Source organism: Myotis lucifugus, unplaced genomic scaffold, assembly GCF_000147115.1.
Source record: "Myotis lucifugus unplaced genomic scaffold, Myoluc2.0 scaffold_378, whole genome shotgun sequence".
NCBI lineage: Eukaryota > Metazoa > Chordata > Mammalia > Chiroptera > Vespertilionidae > Myotis > Myotis lucifugus.
Window position 1 is genome coordinate 146,167 of NW_005871426.1, and position 21,599 is coordinate 167,765.

Sequence of the window (21,599 nt, forward strand, 5' to 3'; positions counted from 1 at the left end):
TATTTCTCTCGAGGCTCTGACATTGCCTGTTCCCTGGAAAAACGCTCTACTGTCAGATCCTTTAAGATGGTTGGAGCAGCTGCAGTCAAGCCCCCCTCAGCCCACCCCCAGGGCCAGGCCTCCCCCATCGCTCACCTTCTGGGCCCTGCTCAGCTGGCCCCGGAAGCGAGCCTGCTGCACAGCCAGCCTCCAGCGGCCCAGGCTCCTCACTTTGCACACCAGGGCGGCCAGGCTGCAGTTCTCCTGCTCCAAGTCCCGCAGCTGCTCCTGTGAAGAAGGCTCACTTTCAGAAAAGGCTGCCCCCAACACTTTTCTTGGGAGAGCATGAACCCTAACGTCAGAAACATGCCTTCCAGAAGATGACACAGTTGTGCCCTTTCAATATGCCTAATGCGTTCCTTGCTTTCTCAGGGGAACCTGACTGGAATGCAGAGTGAGCGGTGGGTCAGACGCTGGAAGAAGTGCTGATATCCCATTGCTAAATGAAATCACATACTTTGGCTGCGCTTTCGTTCATTCCTTCATCAGGTCTGGCAGAGCCCCATTTTTTCTTTAGGTCCTTCATGTGATCCATCCATTCTGTTCTCACTTCGCTGATGAGCTCACACACTTTCTGGATCAAATTAAGCTGATTCTCATGCAACTTCTCCTGCAAATCGCAGACTCAGGTTCAGGAAGGGCAGTAGTGGAAGAGTCGTTTTGCCTTCTAAAATGCAACTTTCAGAAATGATTCCACATGAAAAAAGCATCCACCCACCCAGACAATTATTTCATCAGGTATTACCTGGATGTCTCTCTAGCAGCCCCGTTAGTGTGGTCTTCAACCCGCAGGGCTTCACCACCTGAGAGCCTGCCTAGTTGTCAGACACCAAGGCAAGTCGAGTGAGCAGGAGAGTGGGAGATCACAGATGGAAAATTACCCCCCCCCCCACTGCCACGTGGTTACTTAGACATTTAAACTCAGGGATTTTTAAAAAAATATGTTTTTATTGATTTCAGAGAGGTAGGGAGAGGGAGAGAGAGGTAGAAACATCAGCGATGAGAGAGAGAATCATTAATCAGCTGCCTCTTATAGGCCCCACTCTGGGGATCGAGCCTGCAACTCAGGCATGTGCCCTGACTGGGAATTGAACCATGACTTTCTGGTTCATTGGTCGATGCTCAACCACTGAGCCATACCAGCTGAACTAAATTTAGGGATTTTTGCTATCAGGTTGACTCAGCAGAATCTGACCTGATAAAACACGGTGGATTAGTCACTAACGGGGAAGTCCATTAAACATAGATACAGCAGAGGAAGGAATCGGGCTGGCTGCCTTCCTAGTTAGGCTCCAGCAGAAATCTCATAAACAGCCTGTTCTGAACGGCTTATGGTGAAATGACTTGATCACTGGAAACTCAATGTTCTTCAGTTAAAGGTGAGAGTGGGGAGTCTTCTCACCTTTGAACCACTTCCCTGGGGAGGAAGGCAGGAGGAGAGTGCCCCGCTGGGAGCCACAGCGGGGAGCCGGCTGCTGGCCTCACAACAGAAGCTTCACCATCTTTTTGAGACCTTGGGGCAGAACAGGGACTTCCCCGTTAGTGACTAATCCACAGTGTTTGACGAGGTCAGATTCTGCTGAGTCAGCCCGATGGCAGAATTGGGGGCGGTTGTAGAACTAGTTTAGCCTGGGAGAAGCACTGAATCCACTTTCTGTCTAGGAATCTGGCAGAAGCTACAAAGAACTTAAGACATTTTCAACAACCTCACACTCGAAAGATGGCTTAGCAGATTCCAGCTTTCACTGTCTGCTCACCCCTCCCCTGCAGCGTCAGGCCCACGCATTTTGGTTTTGATCCTTTAATATCTGTAAGCACTTGTACTCCGTGGGCCCTTCACAAGTGAGAAGGACTCTCCAGCCCTCCCTGGAATGACCAGGCCAGGGCGGAGCATCAGCAGAAGCTCCTCTCAGTGTGATAAGCCTGGGACAGCCCTGGACTCCCCGGAGAGATAGGGAAGGACCTGCTGGGGCTGGCTCTGGGAATGTCTAATGTGGGGAAGGGGCAGTGGACTGGAGGGTGGTGGGTTTGAACTGAGATTTGTACTGTGGGACAGCTGGCCCAGGCTCTGCGATGACCCATTCTAGGCACCCAGGCCTCCATTTACAGCTGCTCAGACGTCATGAGAAAGCGACAGGCTTCCTCAGTGCTGTGAGCACATGGGCACCCATCACTGCTCTTCCAGATGGGCCTCACTCACGGGTCAGCCGCTCCCTGACACGGATGGTAGAGAAAGGCTGGTGGGCATTTTGAGGGCTGGAAAAATCTTGAAAGATGATCCAAATTCTGAATCTGCCCAGCGAGCTTTCTGGCGGTGCCTGGGGTCCGGCCTGGCCCAGGGCACTGTCCTCTTCTGTTTGGATGGTCACACTGAATAGACATTGGAGAAGAAGACTCCCCCTTCCTTCCCTCAGCTGGCAGTAGAGTGAGGAAAAGAGAAAATTTCTAAATTACCTAAAATTCAGTGTCTTTTCTCATAAAATAATGACAACTCATTGCTGACTCGTTCTCTGTAGAGAAAGCTCAGAGCTGGAAAATTCTTAGGGCCATTCTGTCATCAACCCCGCTGTGTGCAGCGCCATGGGGTCAGCTGCACCCGCTCCCCACAGGACTGCCCTGGTGTCCGACCCAGGCCACTTACTTTCATGTGTAAACAACCCATAAACAAGGTTTTGACTAAATCTGCATATTCTTCTTGCACTTCTTTTCTGATTTGCTTTTCGAGATTCAGATTCTCCTCTTCCAAATCCGTGAGGCGGGCTCTCAGAGCAGTGATTTCCATGATCATATCATGACTGAGCTCCGCAACCTAGCAGCAGAAACATTTTCTTTCAATGGAAGATAGTTTGGGAATTCCAAACAGCCTCTACCGTGTGCACTTCTCCTTTAAGCCTAATGTACAGGATGAGTACCCTGTTGTGCAAAGGTAGGTGGGAGAGTCTAGGTGGGTTTGAGGGTCAGAGAACAGTACCAGACACAGAGTAGGTGCTCAGTAAATGGCCGCTGAATGAATGACCCCAGAGGATACACTAGTTCCTTTTCATTTGGAGGAAAGATTTCAACTCTCTTGGCCTCCATGTCCAAATGCCCCTTGATACTTCAGCCTACATAACTCTTCTTCTTTGGAATTGCACTTTAACCGACCTCAAAAGAAACAAACAACGCCTCTCTCCCAAACCCAAAAATAACAACAAAAAGAAAAAACAAATCAATAAAAATAACAAAAAATACCGAATAAAACAAACAAAAACCCCCCACATTTCTTAAAAAGTGAACGTCAGCCCTCGGATGTTTCTGCAGCACACCCTCACTGGCGGAGCTTTCCTCGAGGAGGCACGGGAAAGCAACACCAGGGAGTCCCAGGCGTGGCTACCGCTGGGGCTGTGGAACTGAGAAATGGAGAAGAGAAACTTTTTAGTAATAGCCGACCTACCTGGCCAGCATTATCCTCAGGTGGACTCTGACCTCTTCGTAAAACATCTAATTCCTGAAGAGAAGAAAGCAGTGCACAACTAAACTCAAACATGCACTCTTCCAGCCATGGCCCAGTTCAGTACCACATGCTCCAGACACTTCCGATTTGTGTTCATGGAGTTTCATTTAGATCAGTGGTTCTCAACCTCCTGGCCCTTTAAATACAGTTCCTCATGTTGTGACCCAACCATAAAATTATTTTCGTTGCTACTTCATAACTGTAATGTTGCTACTGTTATGAACCGTAATGTAAATATCTGATATGCAGGATGGTCTTAGGCGACCCCTGTGAAAGGGTCGTTCGACCGCCAAAGGGGTCGAGACCCACAGGTTGAGAACCGCTGATTTAGATCCTTGGGCCCCACCCAGAGCCAGGACTGTGCTTCAGGATGACCAGTCCAGCATCAAAAGACAGCATGCACTTCCAGGTATCCACACTGACACAGAGGACTCAGCTACGGGGACAAGCCAAGCTGGGGGCCAGAGCCAAGACTCATGATTTGATATTTTAATGCTTCATTTGTTCAGACCTTTGCACTGTTTTTAGGTATGCACTGAAATGACACTGAACCTCCGATGCAATCCATTTCCAAAAGAATGCAATCTAGGACAGGAGAAGCGACTCTTGGGGCCCACAGGGGGGTCTCAGTTTAGGGAAGCTTCATCCTGAGACCCATGATGTGCGTCCTGAAGATGCGTTGACTCAAGGATCCTGGCTTTTCTGCTGGACCAGAACAGCACCAGGTGCCTCGTGTTTGTCAAGGGTGGGAAGGTCAGCTATGCATCTTCCCTGGGGGGCAGCTCCTTAGCTGCTCACCTCTTATTATATTCCCACTAGACACCTCCAACCCACACAACCCACTCTTGCTGGGGCCACCCCCTTTGTGGCTGAGAATACCAGCAGGAGAAAATGAGCCAATGAGAAGAGGAATTTGGAGCGTGCCATCCACCCTCAGTTCTTACATAAAAACACCTCTCCCCACCCTCTGTTTCACTTTCTTCTTCAGAGTGACTCCGGGGCCTCCCTCCCTCTACCTCCCCCCTTGCTTCTGGCCTTGGGGGACATACCTGCTCCTTCTGACTGAGCTTCAGCCTCGTGTGCTCCAGCACATGCTCGTAACACATGGAGTAGCTCTCGAAGTTGCTGCGTTCCCGCGCCATCACATCACACCCCAGGGAAAGGAGGCAGGCCTCCAGGTGGTCTTTCCTGAAAGTGATCTGAAAAGGAAGGGGCACCGTTCACAGCCGCGCCAGCAGGGCAGCCTCACCAGGCCCGGGCTCATGGCGCAGGCTGCCCGGGCTCACAGAGCCACTTCCCTTTCTCCTCCGTCAGCCCTAGCCTCTCTTTCAGGTCTGCCCTCAACATGTGCAGAACCAGGGACACGCATACAAGGGGAGGCCCACATACCATATGTCTAAGTATTCTGAATATTTAAAGGTTATAAATCAAACTAACAAACTATTAAGAAAAAAATGTTTAATTCTCCAACTTTGGAAAATAGACCATCAAAAACGACTTGGGTAACAACAAATACATATCTATCAACAAGTGAATCTAAAAATCAAGTGAAGAAAAAATCTGATGAACAGAATAAACTGGTGAATATAATAGAATCAGAAGCATAGAAAGAGAGTGGACTGACAATTCTCCGGGGGAAGGGGGTGTTGGGGGTGCGGGAAGAGATTGGACAAAAATCTTACACCTATGGATGAGGACAGTGGCGGGGGCGGGGGGGTAAGGGCAAGGGGTGGGGTGGGAACTGGGTAGGGGGGAGCTATGGGGGGAAAAAAAGAGGAACAACTGTAATAATCTGAACAATAATGATTTATTAAAAATAAAAAAAATGACTTGGAAGGCAAAGTTTGAATTTATCATTCTTGGGCTACTCTGAGTTCTGTGCTGAAATGTGGTGACTTGGGGAGAGATACCCCCCACCCCAGTTTATAGTAACGACTCCCATCGCTTCTCCTTCTGGCCTCCCATCATCCTGCAGAGGACCCTTGCATGCAAGCAGACAATGCAGCCTTCCACGCCCATACACAGCTGCCCTGGACCACCCCTCAGGCCAGGTGCACACGCTGGCAGTGAGGCCCACTCTCCCTCTAGGGAGGATGATCGGGGAAGAGGCCCTGGACTCAGGGAACTCCAGGGTCCCAGGCACTTGCGTGTGGTCTGGATGGAAGGCCAGGGATCTGAGTGTGCGTGTCCCCCTGGCTGTGTGGATTTCTCACTCTGGGGAAGGGTGGGGCTGGACGAAAACCAGAGGGCCCTCTGAAGAATGATGCATCTGGCAGTCCCTCTTCCTCTGGCCGAAGGGCCTACTCTTCACTCTTGGAACACTCCCATTCCCTCCCTCTCTCCTTCTGAGGTGGTGGCCATTCGGAACAGAGGAAATGTCCACCCCTCCAAGGCAGGCTTAGATTTTGGCTCTGGAGAGAAATGGGAGCCAGTATGTGGAAGGTTGGACAGATCTACTTGACTAGGGCCTGCATGTCTATGTGAATGCTTATGTGTCTGTGTGTGTTTACATCAGTGTGCGTCTGTGTGCATTTGTGGATGTGTGAGTGTGTGCCTGTATCTCTCTCTGTATATCTCTATCTGTATCAGTGCTCTGTGTCTGGGTGTGTCCCTCTAGGAGTATCAGTGAGTGTGTCTGTGTGTATCTGAGGGTTTTATGGGGCCCACTCTACTAGTAAGAGTCAGCCTTCACGCTACAGGAGCGTTATCTGTGATACTTCCAGGGTCAGGAGGGCTCCAGCTCACTGGCAGTCTGTTGCAGAAACTAGGCCGTCTTTCCGGCCTGGGGTGGGTCCCTGGCTCTGGTTCAATTGCCCGGGCGAGGCCCAGGACACTGTCCTATCAGTGCAACCTCAGTGCCCCCCTTGACCTCCAGAGAAAGCCCAGACAGGCTTTGCCAAGGCAAGTGATTGAGGCAAACTAGCAGGGATGGCAAATAGTGATAAAACCCAGACGGGTGAGCGAGGAGAGTGGCCTGCTCACCACTGCTAATGGGAAGGGAAGTTAGTGTGTTTTGGAGGGCAGACTAGCAGTATCTATGAAACAGTGTTAAAATGTCTTTGCCCTTTGACCTAATAACCCCTCCTCTAGGCATTTATCTTTAGGGAATAATAAATGCTACACACAAAAATATAGGTAAGCAGATGTTGTTTATAGTAGCCTCTCTAATATAAAAGAAAAACGGAAACAATCTAAAGTACTTAATAATGGGAAAACAGGTTGAATCCATCTCACCCATCAATACAATGAAATACTAAACAGTCACCAAAATCATGCTATGGACATACACTGAGTGGCCAGATTATTATGACCACCCCATCAGTACTTCACGACACTTCCAAAAATACTGAATATTGAAAATGTCCTAAGCAAATACTCTCAAGGTTTTATTATTATTATTATTTGCATAACTAATTCACTTCATTGTACTGATGGGGTGGTCATAATAATCTGGCCACTCAGTGTATGTTTACTGACAAAGAGACATATTTATAACACATAGTCAAGGGGGAAAGCACACTATAACAAAAGGGCATATAGAGTAATCATATTTTATTAAAAAGTACATTAAAAAATGTTATAAGGTTTGGAAGGAAATACGCCAAAATAATAATAGTGATTATCAATAGAAGGTAAGATTATGAGTATATTTTCTAACACATCATATTCCTATTTTCTAATACAATGATAAAATGTATATATAATTGCAATAATTATATATAAAGCACATATAAATAAAATATATACTAATTAGAAGATAGTAAAGCTTTTGAAAAGGTCATCAACTGTAGCAGAATGGAAACAGTAGATGGAAACCTCTGCTCATGGGGGATTTTATGAGAAGGAGCCAGGGAGTCAGGAGAAGGTTCCCCTTGTGGAGTGGGGGTGGAGGCATCCATCCTGCCCCTGGGAAGTGAGCCAGAGTTAGCTGCTGACACCAAGGCAAAGGGAACCAAGGTACCATCCCTTGGACCTTGAACTTTTTATGGAGAAAGGGCCAAGGCTATGTGAATTTAATAATCACAAAGGAAACACGTCCTGGACTGAGTGGAGTGAAAGCCTTAAGCCTTGAGACCATATTTGGGGTCAGCAAGGTGTGGCCAGTGGCCCCATCCAGGTGAGCTGGGCCCAGCGCTTGGAGTCGGCCAGCAGCGCTGGGACGCGAATGTACCAGCAGGGCCTCCAACAGCTCTTTAGCAGGGCAGTCACTTCTCACACTGACACCACCAGGCCACTGCAGATACAGGACCCCAACTAAACAGAAATGCAGACTTGAACCACAGTGGCTCTCTGCCTTCTCCTCTTGGCCAGCATGGCGCTTTTCCCAGCAAGGATGGGGAACCCTTGGGTGAGTCTGTCACACCAAAGAGGTGGGAACGGCCAAGACCTGCCGGTGAGCATCTCCGGAGGCTAGAGAAGTTGTGTTGCTTCCTTCCCTCAGTGGCTCTGCTGATGCCTCAGAAGATTGGGCTGAAAGAACAGCTCAAGGGGAGGGCACAGAGGGGCTGGTGTGAAGGCAGGGAGAGGTGGGAAGGGCCCAGCCAGAGCCTCTGCAGTGGCGACCTGGAAGGGGAAGCATGTCTAGCGGGGTGGGCAGGCAGGAAGCTGTGACTGACAGGTGACAAGAGGTCCAGGAAGCTCCTGGCAGCCCCTCTCTCTGGGTGAACATTGGTTCTGCCGCCTGCGTACTCGGCCTTCCAGAAGCGCGTTTGGAGCTACCTGAGCAGCATCTGTTGTGGGACGACAGCCTATGTGGCTTCTGTTGGCACAATCCTTCTCTGAGCTCTCAGAGTAATTTGTTTCTTTCTGTTTTTTAATTGATTTTTAGAGAGAGAAGAAGGGAGAGGTAGAGAGAAAGAGAAACATCGATGTGAGAGGGTAACATTGATCAGCTGCCTCTTGCTCACCCAATACTGGGGATCAAGCCTGAAATCTGGGCATGTGCCCTGACCAGGAATTGAACCAGCAACCTCTTGGTACATGGGATGATGCCCAAGCAACTGAGGCACGCAACTGAGGCACACTGGCCAGTACATAATTTGTTTCTTTTCTTTTCCTTTCTCTCTCTCGCTCTCTCTCTCTCTCTTAACGAATGAGGCAATTTATTAACCCAGCATTTGTTCTTCTTGTTGGCAGCTGCCACCTGCCCTGCGATTCTGTCCAGATCTCTCTGTCCCTGAGGTGTCCATTCGTGACCTCCATCCTGATCCTTTTCCACCATTTTCAGCCCCGCCAGGGCTTGGGGGACCCTGCGAGCCACGCTCTTAGAGCCTCTGCTAAAGTGGCGGGCACGGCACCACTTCTCTGCCGCCTCCATAGATCTTGGTCAAGGAGCCAACCCAGCGCCTCCCTGAAGGTGCAGGTGCCGCGCTGTGGAAGCAGCTCGTGTGCGGAACCTGTTCTCGTCGCAGGGAGCACGCTCTCTATGCTTGGCCAGCTTGGCAGTGCCCACCCACTCAGGGACTGTCAGCTTCCCGGACTTTTGGAGGAAGGCTGCCGGAGCTCTGAGAACTCCCGCTGGTTCACATCTTTTACAGTAACTCCGGCCATCGTGCGGCCTCCTCACTGCCAGCCAAGGGAGAGGGAGCATCGAGGTTTTCCACAATTTGTTTCTTAAAAGCTATTCTGGCCTGGCCGGTGTGGTTGAGCGTCGGCCCATGAACCAGGAGGTCACAGTTCCATTCCGGGTCAGGGCACATGACCAGGTAACGGGCTCAATCCTCAGTAGGGGGCCTGAGCAGATGATCTCTCTCTCTCTCTCTCTCTCTCTCTCTCTCTCTCTCTCTCTCTCTCATTGGTGTTCCTATCATTCTCCCCCCTCCCTTCTTCTCTCTGAAATAAAAAAATATATATATATGAAAAAGCTTACAACCCACCGCTGCCTTTGTAGGTTACTAAATGTCACCTCTGTGTCAAAATACAGTAGGGAGGGGCTTCATCAGCCAACTTCCCCTCCAAAGGCCGGCCCCTGGTTCCAGAAGAATCCCAGAGTGAGGACCATTAGCTCAGTCCTCTAGTAAGCTGACTCCTTCACCAACATTTAACCCTGACCCCCGATGATGGCACTGACTGATAGCTCGGGAGGTTGCACAGGGATTCTTCTGGAGCCAGTGTGAGGTGAAGCATGGCAGGTGCCAGGTCTCATTATGGCAAAAGTCTGGACCTGCTGGGAGCAAATTGCTCTTTTGTGGTTTTCTTCATCTGAGAGGCTCTCATGACAGTTTGTCTAACATCAGGAACACAAGGCGTTTTGATGATGTTTCTAAAACCCACCTCTGCTGACACAATGCTTCAGTGATTTCCCACCGACTCTAGGATGATATCCAAACTCCTAAGAATTGCACACCAAGACCTGACAGCACCTGGCCCTGCCCACCTTTCCAGTGTCCACCTCTGAGTTCTATACTCCCTTCCTAGATTGCTCTGCCTTCTTTCCCTGACCCCTCTTCATCTGTTAAGTCCTACTTGTTCTTCAAGACTTGACCCAAATAACACCTCCTACAGGAAGTCTTCCCTGATGGCTTTCTGCCCCCATCCTCTAGCAGGATTGTGCCCCCTTCTCTGAACTCATAGAATTCTGTGTCTGCCTCTATCAGAGTACTTAATGTGAAGTGCCTTTCTCAACATTGCTGACATTCGGTTCACATAACTGTTTCAGTAAGCTTTTTGGGGGCAGGGACTGTATCTTTTGCCTTTATACCTCTAATAAAGTGCCTGGAAAAAATATATCTCTAAACACTTGCTGAATGAGTGAGTGACTTGGCATATAAATGGAAATGTTCTGGAACCCACAAAATAGATGATAGTTGCTCTGATTTGCAATAAAGGTTAGTCTCTGACTTCAGGCCAGGGTGTTTGGTATAAAATTTGGGCAAGATGTTAGAATTAACTGTGAAAGTCTGGTTTTTAGACTCTGGAGAAGGAAGCAAAGATTACAACATGGGTTCAAGAGAAGTCAGATCAGATTAACCTCAGGAAACAGAGTAGATTCGGCGTATTTGAATTTTAGCAGGATATCTGAGGTTTCTTCAGACAAGCTTGGGCAAATGGAGAACAACTGGAGGGGCTTCTGGCCGCTGACAGACTGTGCCCAAAGAACCTAGTGAGCCTGGAGGGGACCCAGAGTGGGCAGCACAGGGCTTGGGGCCCATCCTGTCATACACTGTTATTAAATGACTTGAATGAGGACAGCCAGGGCAGGTAGGGAGAGACTGTATCCTGGATGATAAAAATCCAGGTTTTGAAAGAGTTCAAAAGGTTCAAAGTGAACAAGAACAAAGCTAGTCACATGGCAGCTGCAGGATGCCTACAGGCAATGCGTGGGCTTCAGGTGACGTGTTAGCCTTGAATTGGCTGCCGCAACCTGACACACATGGGCATTAGTCACTCACAACCCCAGGTCAAGGGCACTCCTCACTGGACAGACAACCTTGAGTTTAGAGGAGACTGATCAGGACGGTGGGGGCTCATGTAAAGTGATGAAGGAAGTGAAGTGGGTTAGTCTGAAGCAGAGAAGGCTGGGCATAGGCCCTCCATGTACTGTGCTCGTATATAGGGTTAAGCCTCGGACTGACCTGCTGGCAAAGTCACAAACAAGTCCCAGCTTAGAGGGCGCAGTCCTCTTAGCATAATTAGGCGTGACCTTATAACACTCCCTAGATCTTATCTGGGAAGCTAATGGGCTGAGGGAAGTGTAGGAAATATAACTATGGTCAAAACAAGTGAAACTCACAAGAACTGTGTAACTATGGTAACCACTACCTTGTTTACCTCTGACTATAAAAGGTTGGTGCGGCGTGAGCACCAGTGGAAGTCTTGAGTTGGACTTACCGCCTGGCCCCCCAATATTCCCAAATTATCTCTTGTCTTTTCTCTTTCATTTGTGTGCGGCTCCTCTTCCAGATCCTGAACTCTGAACCACGCGGGACGTGGAGGGAAACATTTACAACAATATGCCATGGCACCGGGCAGCCACCTTCAGGAGGAAGGGGTGATGGCTTCTTCTCCACCACCTGTCTGGTTTGTCCTCCTGGAGCAGGCCCCCGGTTGTAACTTTACGGAGGCTTCACACGTGTTAGCGGTGGTGCTCACTGAGCTGCTCTGACTGACCTACCTGCCCTCAGGTAGCTAAGGCTCATTGTGAGGCGTCGGAACCATGACGTGTGGTGTCCCAGGGTCCATAGTGGAGATGGTGGGATGGCCAAATCCAGCTCAGTAAGAGCTGCCTGGAACAAGAGCTTCCAGGAATCGGGAGAGAGGGAGGAGTTGGAAGAGTGAGTCCCGGTCACTGCAGATGATCCGGAGGAGTCCAGAAGCCCACCAGGCACAGGCTTTGCAGGGACCTCGCATCCTGGGGTTATTCCAAGACACCGGCAGGCAGACACCGGTCTCTTCAGTGGGCCCTGAGTTTCCGTTGTGCCTGATATGGGTTTGCTCCGTCTCCTACTAAGTACCAACGGTTCTTTCCTAGAGATCCTGTCTTCAGTGTTGGGGTGAAGTATATGGATAGGGGATGAGCAGATCTTGAGTCACAAACCTTTCTTTTCTTATTGTGGTAAAAAGCACATCACATAACGTAAAATTTGCCATTTTAGCTGTTTTTAAGTAGACAGTTGAGTGACATTAAGTACATTCATACTGTTGTGCAATCAATCCCTAGAACACTTCATCTTGCAAAACAGAAACTGTACCTACTGCACTAACTCCCTCTTCCTCCTCCCCCTAGCTGCTGACTACCACCCTTCTACTTCCTGTCTACGAATTTGACTATTCTCCAATACCTCATATAAGTGGAATCATGCAGCATTTGTGCTTTTGTGACTGGCTTATTTTACTTAGCATAATGTCTTCAAGGTTCATCATGATGAAGCATGTGTCAGAATTTCCTTCCTTTTTAAGGAGAGCCACACATTTTTTTTTAAGATTTTTAAATTGATTTTTAGAGAGAGAGGAAGGGAGGAGAGACAGAAACATCGATGTGAGAGCAAGACATCCATTGGCCACCTCCTGCATGTCCCCTACTGGGGATCGAGTCCACAACCCAAGCATGTGCCTTACGAATCTGCCTGGCAACCATTCGGTGCACAGGATAATGCCCAACCAACTGAGCCACACTGGCCAGGGCAGCCACACCATTTGGGACTCATTTTTTCTGAGCCCCACCCTAATAATGTCTGTGCCTCTGGCTGAGAACCTCCAAGGTATAAGGGACCCAGAAAGAACCACTCAGCCCTCATCACAACAGACAGAGTCCCTCTTGGGTATAACTGAAAGCTTGAAGCAAATCCGTGTAAATCATCCAGTTCTGAGGAAAAGCGTATCCCCAGCCAAGCTTGGGAACGCTCTACCTCATGATTAAGAACTGAAGTGATTATAAATTATGGAAAACATTTGAAGAGCTTAAAAAATGTAATTTCGGAGAAAACATTGTCATGTAACAATGGAGTACATTTTGCTAAGCCAGGTTTTTAAAAATGGTTGAATTTCAAAGGAAACTGGATTCATGTCAACCAAATGCACGTATGTTTAATTTGTTAATGATCCCAAAAGCTCTGTTAAGGCTTAATATCCACATATACTCCTGACTTTTTGGTGGATTCCTTTGATTTAGGAAGGCACTGCTGTCAAGTGCCTTGGACTGTGTATATGTGTGTTGCATATACTATATAGAGTTGTTATGGATTCAAGTATGTATACACAGAAAAAGTCTTTGACACTGGTTTCCTGTGTGGAGAGGAAACGGGATGGTGGAATGGAGGAGCGATAAAAATGTTACCTTTCTGGGCTAAGTTTATTTCCCCCCCCCCATGTTGTACATTTAAAAAAATGTTTTTAAGTGGTATTATAGGCTATTTTGGTTTCTCTCTTTAAATATTCTATACTAAAAAACCAATAATAGGAAATGTTGCTAAAAGGAACTCATTCATAAATAAACCCCAAGCTTACTTGAAAAAATTGGCCAAATCTGAAATTAGCTAGCATGCATATTCTAATTTCTCTCCCATCATTGTTAGAAATCAGTCTTTTTCCAAAATTAAAGTGATTACTACTTTGAGTTTGGGCTCAGTATTCATATCTTTGTGCTAAGGGAGTAAGGAAAGCATTAGGAGTTGTGTTTATAGAACAATTTTCAACCTTTGTCATCTCATGGCACACATAAACTAATTACTAAAATTCTGTGGCACACCAAAAATACAGTATGCTTTTTGCCAATCTGACAAAAAATAGATATAATTTTGATTCATTTACACCAGACTGCTATTGTTGTGTTGGCTGTTGTCATTTTTTAATTTGACAACCTAAGAGAAAAGAGGTCAGTGCCCCTGACTAAAGAGTTAGGTATTGCATGTTTTAAAAATTCTTGTGGCACAGTGGTTGAAAATCACTGGTTTAGGGGAAAGTCTTCCTTGTTTGGATTTATGTTTAAAAAAACACACACAGTACAGACTGACTACTTTTTAATACATACCTCTAGTCCACCATCCTGGTAATTCTCCATTAATCTCTGCATAAATTTTTCAACTATTTGTGGTCTGATAACTGAGAAGTTTTCTTTCATGACTTGGCATTTCCAAAGGTCTAGGGGAAGAGACATACCACTGCTAGTATCATGATACAATGAACAACCATTAATGACTATGAAATGGTAACTCTCTGAGACAGCACTGGACACAGCTAGCTGTCATTTCCAAATACATTAGTGGGGAAGTGGGGGCGGGAAGGACGTGATTGAGGACACAGGATCTTTCAGAACATGGAAATAAGGAAGATATCTAACGAGACCCTAATGAAAAGATTTGGAAAAGCACCTCTGAAGACAGTGAACAATATTGCTACTGTAACTAAAAATCCTGAGTCAAATGTTATTGGTCCTGCATGACGTCACTAAGTGCCTATATGTATCTGAACAATTGTTTGGCCTAACACAATCATCAGAAATAAACGAAGAGCTATTATATGTATATATTTCAGTACATTCCTGGTGTTACAGGCAAAATTAATTTAAATATAGAGTTAATTTTAAAAAATGGGAGGAAATCCAAAAGAAAGAAAAGAGAGTCATAGGTTAGAAATGTTGAGAGTGGACAGACTATAAACTTTAGTTCTGAGACTGAAGTCACAATAGGGCTGACAGTTATGAGATGAGGCATATACACAGTTACTCACAATAGCGTTGTTTAGGACAGCAAAAGCTTGGAAACAAAACCTAAACTGTAGAATATCCTTCAAGTAGAATAGTATGAAGCTGTAAGAAAGAAAGGACCTTCTCCATGTACTGATATGAAAAGAAGCATCGGTTGTTAAGTGAAATATTCAACTTGTAGGACAGTGGATATAAAATGCTATCTTCTATGAGAAAGATATGATAAATATAATAAAGTAGAAGAATATCTCCTCAAGCCTATTCAATGTCATTGCTCCAAAAATTTGCCATTCTCCAATAGCATCACTTCTTCCCTCTTTCCTGGACCGCTCAAAATAGCATACATTATTTTTCCCACCTCATAAAAATCCTTCTCTAGACCCTACTTCTCCTGTCAGCCATTATCTCATCTCATCTCATCTCTTTGCTCCCTTTTTAGCAAAACTCTCAGAAAGAGATGTCAACCCTTACTGTGTGTGACTTATCTCAAAATCCTTCTTAAAGTCTCTCACCCAGCTTACACTTGCACCACTCCAATGAAACTGCTCGCCAACATGATCACAACATGGCTAAAGCCAGTGGTTTTACTTGACTACCAGCAACATTTCACACAATTTTTCACTTCCTTGTGCTTGAGAAACTTCTATCACTAGATGTTGGGACACCACCACTCTGTCCTACTTTTCCTCTGACTCACTGTTTGTTCCTTCTAGATCCCTTTCATTGATTCTCCTTTTCCCCTCCCCCCTCCCCGCTCCCAGCCCTTGACGTTAGAGTGTCTTAGGACTCATCCCTGAGTCAACCTCTTTTCCTATCTACACTCACTCCCTTGGATATTCCATCTAGTCTCATGGCTAAATAACATCCGTATGCTGACAACCCTCAAATTTAGATCTCATACCCACTTGGCATCTCTCCTTGGATGTCTAAAAGGCATTTCACACTTCTCTTGTGATTAATTAAATTCCTGATCTTTCCTCCCCAACTTGCCATCTCAGTTGATGGCAATTCTATTTTCCCAATAGCTCAGGTCAAAAATCTTGGAGTTATCATGGATTCTTCTCTTTCCCCCATACTCAATACTCAACCCATTAATGACTACTTCAAAAACATACCCAGAATCTGACCACGTAATACTTCCACTGCTCCAATCTTGTTTGAGCCACCTTGCTTGGATTATTGCAATAGCCTCCCAACCAGCCTCTCCCTTATTCCACCCTTTCTTCTTTCACTGCCCCTTCTTAAAACAGGAGCCAAAGAGATTCTATTAAAATGTAAGTCAGATCATGTCACTCAGAGCCTTGGGCCAGCTCCCCATTACATTCAGAGTAAACACTGAAGTCCTTACAAGGCCCTGCATGATCTGTTCTCCTTTCACTCTTCCTCTCTGACTTCATCTCCTACTATTCCCCCTCAATCTTTCCATTCCACTCACACTTGGGTCTTTGTTGTTCCATAAATGTGATAGGCATGCTCTGCTTAGAGCAGCGGTTCTCAACCTGTGGGTCGTGACCCTTTTGGCAGTCGAACGACCCTTTCACAGGGGTCGCCTAAGACCATCCTGCATACCAGATATTTACATTACGATTCATAACAGTAGCAACATTACAGTTATGAAGTAGCAACGAAAATAATTTTATGGTTGGGTCACAACATGAGGAACTGTATTTAAAGGGCCAGAAGGTTGAGAACCACTGGCTTAGGGGCTTCATGTGGACTGTTGTTCGGTCTGAATGCTCTTCCTCCAGATACCCATCTAGCTAACTCCGTCACTTTCTTCAAACTTTGATCAAAATGCACTTTCTCAGTGAAGTCTATTCTGACCACCCTAGTTAAAATTGCCATGTGCCCCTTCAAACCTCCACAGTGCCATCCTCCTTACTCCATTATCTCCTTATTTCTTAAGTTCATTGCTTATTGTCTGTCTACCCCCTTCTAGATGATAAACTCCATTAGGGTAAGGATTTCTTGCCAAGTAAGGATGCACCCCCAAAACAGTGCCTAAAATATAGAGGCCTAGAACATGGCATTGAGAAGGCTAAAAGGCTATGTAACCCTGATGTTTGGGAGGCTAGCAATCTGAGTCTGTGCAGTAACCTAATGTACATTCTTGGTAACCTATAATTAAGTCACTGCCCTTTTCCTCCACAATCTGGTCTTGCAAGACCTGTTACCTAAATGCTCACATTTTACAGAGGCCAAACCATGAACAACACACAATCCCCGGAGGGGGTTATCAGCGCTGGCGCCAGGCCAGGCCCTTAAATATGACCTCAAGACCCCCATCCCAACCCACTGGGCTTTTTGCAAAGCCCACAAAAGGTCCAGAAGTCCCCATCCATATTTGGGGGACAAAGAAACCAAAAGGGGATAAAAGAAGGGCTTCCCCCATATTGGTTTGCTCAGACTCTGGAGGCAACTCCTCTGAGACCGCCAGCATAATAAAGCTGTGTACCTCCATTTCTCTAAGCGTCGCTTGGGTTTCTTCGGTCTTCTACAACAGTATGAGCTCAGTAAATAGGTATTGAATGACGGAATGAATTAGTATATGCATAAAAAAACCCTGAAAAGATATATTAAAAACTAATTAAAAGTGTGGTTACGTAGGGTGCGGTAGAAGAGGGTCAGTGGTGGCAACAAGACTTCTAAATATATTTTTAATATCATTTTGAATTTTGAACCAGGTTAAACAAATAAAATCAAATTTAAAAATAATGTGACAATGCTAGAACCATGGAAGTACATCAACACTCCTTAACTTGCATGTGGAAGAGCAAAAGCACATGTGTATGTTAGTTGTGTGGGTAGGTAGGGCTCATTTCCTTGTGCCATGGCCCTGGGGGTGCTAGAAATAAAGACAGACCTAAGGAGTCAGAGACAGCACTCCCCTTTTGTGTTGGGGGTGCTGGCCATCAGCAAGAGCATGCACAGAGCCACTCCCTGCCCCCAGCTGGCTCTTCCAAGTTGCAGATGAGGTTTCTGACTCACACTTTCATTTTTCTGACAGGAGACGCACTGCACATAAGAGGAAGCATCCAGCACAATCTTCCCAGAAATGTGAATATGACACAACAGGGGCCTCTGGTATTTGCACTTACTACGTTATTTATCGGGAGGCGGGGGTCCTGTTTTTGCAAATGGGATTCCATTTTCTTTTACATTTGTCTACTTTCCATCATAAACAAATAAATCTGATTTTGCTTTTCCTTTAGGACAACAAAGGCGGCAGACATATCATCACTGTCCTAGCATAATTGAAGTGGAAAATCCAAAGGTTAATGTGCCTAGAGGTTCACACTTCTTAAGATGTCTAAGACTTTTGTAAATCTAAGCTTTGACACTTCAGAGCTTATGTATATTTCAGACAAGAAATTGGATACTTTTCCCAGGATACTTTAGGGGCAGGTCTCTGGCTCAGAGAAGCCTAGTGAGGGCCCACATCCATCACACACTTCCTGTTTGGGGACCATCACCTGCCAAATACCCACAGAACTGGTTTGGCTTTCGCTCCGGGCTTAGCTGAAGGGGAAGTATTTTCCCTGCATGCTGGGAGATCTTCACTTCCTACTCATGAGTTCAAGTTTAGACATGCATCTACATCTGTAGGCAGGGGTCAGGGGAAGCCAGGGAGAGTAGAATTCATCCAGGAGAAGTAATTCCTGGCCAAGTGGAGTTGGCAGTCTCTACGTGGGTCTCATTTTCAGTATGTGTGTGGTCATGGCTTCTTTAAGATGAAGCAGTTTTTGATGGAAGCACGGTGGAAGCGGGAGACACACACTGGGGGCTAAGTGAGGGTTTGTTCTTTCCTCTCACTCTGTCCCCATGTCCTTTGACTGGAGGAAACTGACTTCCTGGAGGCCAAACCACTTCCCCTCTCTTCCTCTCTGAACACAACTGCACTCCCCCCCCCCTACCCCCCCAGTAGTCTCCGCCCTCTAGGAAGGGCCTCTTTATTTGCTAGTTTTTCACTTCTCTAACACAACCACCAGCTGCAGTGCCTGAGTGGCCCCTGGGTCCTAAGCCACGGCAGACAGAAACTTAAAGGCACACAACTGCCGATCAAAGTTGTTCTCCCAACTTGGCAGAGGGGGCCCCCCCAAAAGGTGGGCAGGTTGAAAACCTTGTTGCTTCAAGCATATGTATGTATTTGTACTCCTGTGTTTCTCAAACTGCTCCCTAGAACATTAGTTCCTTGAGTTGTGACAGATGTCCCCAAAGGGGAGAAAAGGGTTCAGTGATCAAATAGATTTAAAGAGAGTTTCCTACTCTATCTGTCTCCTGGAGATTTCTAATTCACAGTAGGATAGTAAAGTCTCTAAGAAGGTCTGGAGTAAAGAAACATTTTAAAAATTACTTACTCCAAATTTCTCAAACTTATTTTGACAAAAAACAAACAAAACCTTTTTTCCTCTCAACTCCTGCAAAATATGGTAGAAATCCTCTAAGAGTTGATTAGTCAATCAAAAGAAGCCTGTTAAACCAGAGAATGCTTAAAAAATGACATAAACTATCTTAAACATTTTATTTAACTTAAAAATACACAAATATGCAAACATTTGCCAATCTTCTAACATAAAGTCCAAGCCTTTTCTTTGTACATACCCACTCACTGGAGTTCTGTACCATCTTTCTTCTATAAACCATAATATACGTGCATGGTCTACAGTCTCTAGTGTTCTTTTTTTTTTTTAGTTTGTTTCTTTCCTTTTATGGAGAGAAAACTTAAAGAGTGTAAAACAATCCACATGCATCATGCTCACAGAAAAATTGAGCAGACAGTACAGAGAGTTCCTATGTATCTCCTGCCCCCACCACCAACACACAGCCTCCCTCCGTATCAACATCCCACTCCATTGTGGTACAGCTGCTACAACTGATGAACCACACTAACATATTATCACCCGAAGCCCATAGTTTCCATTATGGTTCAGAAACTATGGGTTTGACAAATGTATAATGACATGTATGCACCACTGGGGTGTCATACAGAGGAGTTTCAAGGCTCTAAAAACCCTTTGTGCTCTACCTAGTTATCCTTCTCTCCTCTCTAAACCCCTGGCAACCACTGATCTTTTTAAAGTCTCCGTATGGTTGAATGTCATATGATTGAAATTATACAGCAGACAGCCTTTTCAGGTTGGCTTCTTTGACCTAGTTATATGCATTTAAGCTTCTCCATCTCTTTTTGTGGCTTGATAGCTCCTTTCTTTTTAGTGTTGAATAATATTCCATCGACTGGATGTGCCATAATTCATCCATTTTAGCTTCAGTTTTTATAGAATAGATCTCTTTCTTTTTGTATTCCTATTTCTATGGGTTACATAATGTGGAATTAAATTACTCAAGCAAAATGACAAGTAAAAGTGGCATAAACAGGTTTGGAGCAAACAATGATCAATGATGCTAGGTGAACATATGCAACCCAAAGACTGGTTAGTAAGTACTTTGCCTGCTTGTGTTACCAAGGGAATGGGAAGCTTCAGGCAACCCTGAGTCTGTTAGTGGAGGGTGGTTGGGAGAGCTTTTGCATTAACATGTTGAGAAACTTGTGTTCCAGGGCACACTGCTGGGGGCATGCTGGCCTGGACCATACACTCCTACAGGTAAGTATTTTGATTGTGCTTCCCTCAAGTGAAACAGTTTTATCCACTCACCTTTAACACATCTATGTTTATGTATTTCTAATATTTCTAACTACCTACAGTACAATCACTGGCTAACATTGCAAAGCATGATGTACTTAGGGTGAGGTCCATCAACAGTAAGAGTGAATCTCAATCCATATTCCCATAGTTCCCTTGACCTTTTAATCCTTTTGCCTGACTTCTTATCAGATGTGATTAGGTTATTTATTTACTTATTTTTTTGTTAATCCTCACCAGAGGATATTTTTCCCATTGATTTTTAGAGAGTGGAAGGGAGCGAAGAGGAGAGAGAGAGAGAGAGAGAGAGAGAGAGAGAGAGAGAGAGAGAAACATCGATGTGAGAAAGACACATCAATTGGTTGCCTCCCACATCCACTCCAACGGGGGCCAGAGATCAAACCTGCAACCCAAGTATGTGCCCTTGACCTAGAATCGAACCTGGGACCCTCCAGTGTGCGGGCAGACACCATAGCCACTGAGACACCAGCCAGGGCTAAGTTATTTTTTTTTTAAACCTCATAATATGGCTAAGGATAAGCATGTACCTGGATTAGAGTGTCACCTCTACTATTTTTTCATATTCACTTCTGGATTACCTCCCTATGGTCACTTTAGGATACCTCATTGTGGAGTGTGACATGTGACTCTTACATATAAATTTAATCTACTTAGAAGTTCTAGTATTTTCTTCCCACACCCCTGAAATATATGCACTCTACTTTGGAGACTACAGGCCTTATAACTGCTCAGAGAAGTTTAGGAAATCAATTAAAAATGACTTTAATGCCAAAATGTCTATGATGGAGAATGGCAGAGCCTTTCTGCATCAGTGGAGTCCATGGCTCTGCTAAGGTGAATCCAGAGGCTGTACGGGGTGTCTGGAGCCACTCCTGAAAGTTCTCAGGGGAGCATTAGTTCCACTACCGAGAATCAGCACCACTGGGTGTGGCTGCCACATTTCCAATGCTCACTGACAAACCGAAACTGAAAACTCACTCAGAAGCTGTATAGAAAGATGAAGCTCTACGACTAGATGAGGAGAGGGGAAGAAGGTAGAGGGAAGATCAAGGGTTCCTTTCTGGCAGGTATAAATGTAGACACCTGAGCCCGCCAACAGGGAGAGAGGAGACCCTAAGGCAGTGATGGCGAACCTATGACACGCGTGTCAGAGGTGACACATGAACTCATTTTTTTGGTTGATTTTTCTTTGTTAAATGGCATTTAAATATATAAAATAAATATCAAAAATATAAGTCTTTGTTTTACTATGGTTGCAAAT

At 45.8% G+C, this 21,599-nt stretch overlaps 1 protein-coding gene and 1 pseudogene across 1 annotated transcript in view; both read right to left on the reverse strand.

Moving 5' to 3' along the window:
• LOC102417134 (coiled-coil domain-containing protein 162) overlaps positions 1-21,599 on the reverse strand; it is a 70,104-nt gene that overhangs the window by 11,592 nt on the left and 36,913 nt on the right. The window contains exons 11-16 of the mRNA XM_014467071.2: positions 14,001-14,110; positions 4,582-4,731; positions 3,473-3,526; positions 2,681-2,848; positions 497-649; positions 136-267 (exon numbers count right to left, since the gene is read on the reverse strand). Of these exons, the coding sequence (XP_014322557.2) occupies positions 136-267; positions 497-649; positions 2,681-2,848; positions 3,473-3,526; positions 4,582-4,731; positions 14,001-14,110 (767 nt within the window). The remainder of the gene's footprint in view (positions 1-135; positions 268-496; positions 650-2,680; positions 2,849-3,472; positions 3,527-4,581; positions 4,732-14,000; positions 14,111-21,599) is intronic.
• LOC102442716 lies at positions 8,638-9,090 on the reverse strand (annotated as a pseudogene).